At 43.9% G+C, this 5,285-nt stretch overlaps 1 protein-coding gene across 1 annotated transcript; it reads left to right on the forward strand.

Moving 5' to 3' along the window:
• Positions 1 to 5: 5 nt before the first annotated feature.
• LOC112468368 lies at positions 6 to 1,591 on the forward strand (the record flags this gene model as incomplete). The annotated part of the gene is made up of 3 exons (XM_025037501.1): positions 6 to 107; positions 195 to 600; positions 1,335 to 1,591. Coding segments are annotated over 3 exons (609 nt in total), but the record flags the coding sequence as incomplete, so codon positions are not given.
• Between the last annotated feature and the right edge of the window lie 3,694 nt (positions 1,592 to 5,285).

Raw genomic sequence — 5,285 nt, forward strand, 5'->3', positions numbered from 1 at the left:
TGGTCGACAATTATTTGAATCGCGACGCACCGGCCATCATCACCGACGCGATGGACTCATGGACGGTCATGAATACCGACTACTTCTGGTTCGACAATATTACCCACGTGAGTGGTAGACGAGTTTTGCCGTCTTATTATAAATGCTCGATCTTGTGTGAAAAAAAAACAAACTATTTTTCGGCTCGCAAACAGCTTTACTTGGAGAACGAGCGGTTGATGGAGACAGTACCCTGCGCCCTGACCTCCAATCTGCGTACCGGCTCGTCCGACCTCGCGGCGTTTCTACGACGCGTGCACGCGCCCGAGGTGGCCAAGTGGTTCGTCCACTGGCAGAACTGCGACATCAATGCCGTGAAGGTGCTCAGAAAGTACTATCAACGACCGTACTTCCTCTCCAGCACGGTCTCGCCGGCGCATTTCAATTGGGTTCTAATGTCCTCGGACTACAACAGCCCGAGCTACAAGAAGGTCGAGCTCGACTCCGGTCTGATCGCCCTCGCCCAGCTTCGCGGCGCGACTCAGCTGCGTCTCACCCCGATAAATCCCTGCAACAGTTCGTGTCCTGAGCTGATCGCCGATCTGCATCAGGGCGAGATGCGTAAGTGCCGCGACTGAATATGGACTGAAGTCCGGAGCACCTTTAGCGGCTCGCGATAAGCCGGACTGATGGGTGGCGTTCCGAAAGGGCCACGCTAAAATGTTTCTAGTGAGTTGTACAATTGTTGAATTATTTATACATATATTATATATACATAATAGTAAGGTGACTGAAAATTTTGTTTCTTAATTCTCTTGCTGGCTAAAAGGTGTTCCGTATTTCCGGCCAAAATTGCATTGTGACAACGGGGGCAAACAGGGGATTGGGCTGTAATGAATCGAATTTCCAATTAAAAACTCGCTTGTTATATTAATTATCCATTTATCGGATAATTAATCTCGCAAAACGAGACTTGGTATATATATTTCTTGGTCTTAATCTAAATCTAAAACTTCAGTATATTGTCCAAGTGTATTGTCAACCGTTGCCGCGAGGAATCGAGATTCCGAATTAATTCTATTTCACTCGTAATGCATGCTACATAGTTCTATTCTCGTCACAAATTTAATTTGAATCACAGTAGCCAAATATCTGGGATTTTACCTCTTGGGAATCAGATAAAATATTTATTGAGGACCTATCTAAAGTTGGAGAGATGATAAAATTAGCGACAATCTCGCGGATTTCATTAAGATTTTACGATCTCGTGTCATCAAATTCGTGCATTCTTTGCGATAACGACGTCGTTCGCGACGATATTTCCTCATTGATAAATATTTGTAACGTTGCCGCAGTCGTTTTCACGAACTTGATGTGGACGCTCGAGTACGCACCGATGCGCGGCCTGGACAACATCGCCATACTCACGGAAACCGTCTGGGAGGAAGATACGTAGATTACGTCGTCCTGAGGAGATCGTTTCTATCGTCACGCAAAATATCCTTAGCCCCACAATACTCTTCGACGTGACGGCTATATGTCGATTCGATATATTGTATACTCATGCCCTCATTACGATACGTATTAAATAAAAATTGAACATTCTGGTTTCCGGATGGATCAATTACTTTCCCATCCACAGCCGTCGGTTACACACCTCGGGCTTACACAACGATATCTATAAAACGGAAAAAGTAGCGATAACCTAAGGAGAAACTCGAAAGACGAACCAACTAGCGGGTGCGATAAATCGGTGGTCCACAACGAGGTATACCAGAAGTAACAACAAACAAGATTCGTTTTTTATTAATTAATCGTTTATAATAACATTGTGTGTGTTTTTTGTGGGCTTTCTTAAATCTCCCCTTTTCTCTTTATATATATGTATATATATATAGAGCAGCTTCTTTTTATTTCTTCTTTTTCTCTTCACCTCGATCTAACAAGGAGTAAGATCGTCGCGCACCGATTCATAGAAAAAACAAAGCGCAAGAATACTGAATGACAAACGTAGCTGGCGTTTCTCTCTCTTGGCATGCTTAAGAGATGACGCGATATAATTCCTTTTTATTAATTATTATTTTTTTTTCGTTTATATTGAAACGTGTTATATAGTCGATTTGCGCTACCTCCTGCTCCCGTTTCATACGTCCTTAATGTCGACACGAGAGAAAGAATGACAATAATTGGCGTCTAATTAACACCGTCCGGATAGCTTCGTAGCACCGCCCCTCTGTCAGTCACTTTGATTCGTTATAGCGCTCTTTCCCTCCGTCAGTGAAGCTTTCCTTAGCGGAACGAAAGGGTCCGCGGGTCCCAGAACGAATCGTCGTCGATCTCGCTGGAGTGTCGGTGTCCGTTTAAGATCATACCGGAGAGCCAATAATTTTTCCAATTTCGCAATCTCGACAAACTCCTTAAATAAATCATACTCAAAAGGTAAGACTGTCAAGTACAATCGCTAAATTTAGCTCGCGTGTAACTCTCCGAGTACAATTTTGCAGTGTTCGCAAAGAACGAAAAGAAGCAATCGCTTTACTATGGAAGAGCCGCTCTCAGAGAGTAAGACTTTCAAACGGACACTCATTTTTTCGCTATCGACGCGTGTCGGCCTGGGGTGTGTATGTGTATGTATGTGTTCGTGTGTACGTGTGTATATGAATGCGCGGAGGGCGGGCGTTATATTAATTCTATTCGACACCTAGTAGGTGAAATCAACCCAGTGCCTTACGCCTAAAAGGTATTCTACGAAGACCGAAAGAAACGTCCGGAAAATTGTGGAGGATTGTTGGGCGCACCTGCGTTCCTTTCAGCATTCGACAGCTCGCTCGCACGCTCGTTCGTTCGTTCGCCAGTCGATTTCATCCTCGACACCGATATCAAAAGAGCTACACGGATCGTCTCATTCAGAGGCTAAAAGTCGGTAACGATGAGAATGTACAATGAGATATACAGAGTGTGAGGCTCGATAAACGATCCCGAGAAGTGATCGGTAGACTCGTCGTGGACTGGTACCGCTGAGTCAAGAACCCGACGACCCGTCATCGCAGAAAGAAAGGATTAACATTCGCCTCCTGGTGGAATTTACAACGAAGAAACCGTCGGATATAGACATATGAACACTAGAGACAGAGATTCACATTCGATAGGACGTTGTTAAGATGCACGCCGCTAGCTACGAGATTAAGGATGGATTAGAGTCGACCGTTCGATCATACATTGGACGCGGATCAATCGAAAATTCAGACTTTCAGCTATACACGAGTATTACGCAGCTTTCGAGAAAATACAATTCGTAAATGTGATCCAATGATTACCGTGATATTCTAAAAGCGATGACGGATCGGGAGCCTCGCGGAGCGGTATCGTCGCGAGCGGTAAATTCTACCCGCGCTCGATCGTCTTGTCGCGTCTCGCTGTTTTTATTGTTCTCGTTAAACGATCGAATCGCTATCGAATCGCTGGCGCTTGGTCTGGACCGCGCGAAGAGGATGAGCGTCGCGGAGATGACCTCTGACCCCGTTTGAACGTCTTTAACGCGAGGTACACAATGAGTCCGTTCGCGTGAAAGTCATATAGGTGCGTTTTAGGGTGATCATTATCTAAAAGTCTAACGATGATAAGTAAAAATGCTTTACTCCTCTCCTCTTTCTTTCTTTCTCGTTCTCTCTCTTTCTCTCTCCTCGACTTTGTACCGTAAGTAAAAGCACTAATGTGTGCGCGCGCCGCATCGACGATTATTAGTTTCTCCCCTTTGTTCTCTCTCGCTCTCTCTCTTCTCTCACAATATTTTCCTCTCTTCTTCGAAGACCCGCTTCCTGCCGGAACCCGCTCGACATCTCGCGTCTCGATGCTCCCTCATAATTTCTCTCTCGTTTCTCTTATTTCTCCTCTCTTTACGCCTATAATCAATTTTAAGTTCGTAACAAATATGTATACTTTCTCGCTCGCGCGAAAGAGAACTATACAACGGCTATATCATAGAGATACGATGGGATAACGCAGAAAACAATCGAAGAAAGACACGTAACGACCGCGACATATGTGAGAGATTACACACACTCGCTAATTAGCGTCTTGGTACTCGTTATAATCACCCGCGGCATCGGTAACTTCGGTATCAGTCTTTATTTTTCACATCGCCTGAATCAAGATTACTAGTTGGATATGAGTTCGGATGTCGTAATATATAGTGCGAAAATCGTGAGGGGGAGTAAAGGGTGGAGGGCGCGGGAGGAACAAAAAGCATCCGCAGAAGCTGCGAAAGGGAGACACGTGCTCTAATAAATAATGTAGTTATCACCTTCCACTCGATTACTACCCGAATCGTCCAGTCGTGTAGTTCCGTAAACGAGCACTGATATTCTCTCTTTTTTCTTTTTGCTTTAAAATGCGCGTTTATGTACAATCTCTAATTGAAAAAATACAACTCGGTGAAAATAACTTTGCGAGCGGAGCACCGCCGTTGCAAATCATTACGTATGGCGCAATCGATATCCTCGCGGATTTATCCACGCGAATAGCCGTGGAGAAAGCGACGGATTCTCTCGTGTCTCTCGCGCGATCGTCCGATGCTACACGACCGGATCTGATCGTCGGATTCGTCGGACGCGCACGTTCGAAGCCGAGTACTATCATATACTATCACGCGACAAAGCAACAATAAAATGAAAAATAAAAGCAAGGAAGTGCTTCGAGTACCGTTGTTCTGTCTACTTTTGATTCAGACAGACTCACTCCATGCAAGTGTAATCGTAATTCATGCGTAAGCTTGTGTAATAATGATAACAACACCGCGTCAGGGAGATACGTCCGTCTGTCGCAATTGTGATTTCTATATTTCAATATTTACAGCGCTTGCGATAAATCTCATTAGCATTTAAATAATTTCTGACAATCGTTTCTCTCCAGTCTTAACAATTTGCGCATGGAAAACTCTCATCGACAACAACAAAGTATCGTCAGATATCAAAGTCGTAAGATATCTACCGCGGATTGATTACACACAATGAAAAACGAGCTATTCAATAATTTTATTTAGATAGATGATTCCCGATTTTTCTTTAACGTTATAAATTTCGTCTTGGTCCATAATGACGTATACATGATGTTCCTTTATGCGTCTCGTTAGTGTAGTTACTTTTATGTCGCATTATTTTTCTGATCAACGCAATATTAGCCCTTTCACTTCCACCTTAGGATACGTAACATTCTAAACTCTAACAAAGTGTAATCGTAACATCGTTACCGAGATATATTGTCCTCCAAAAAATCATTAAAGCTGCAGTGGGACATACTTGCCCCGA

Source organism: Temnothorax curvispinosus, unplaced genomic scaffold (genome assembly GCF_003070985.1).
Source record: "Temnothorax curvispinosus isolate PA1 unplaced genomic scaffold, ASM307098v1 QBEX01018410.1, whole genome shotgun sequence".
NCBI lineage: Eukaryota > Metazoa > Arthropoda > Insecta > Hymenoptera > Formicidae > Temnothorax > Temnothorax curvispinosus.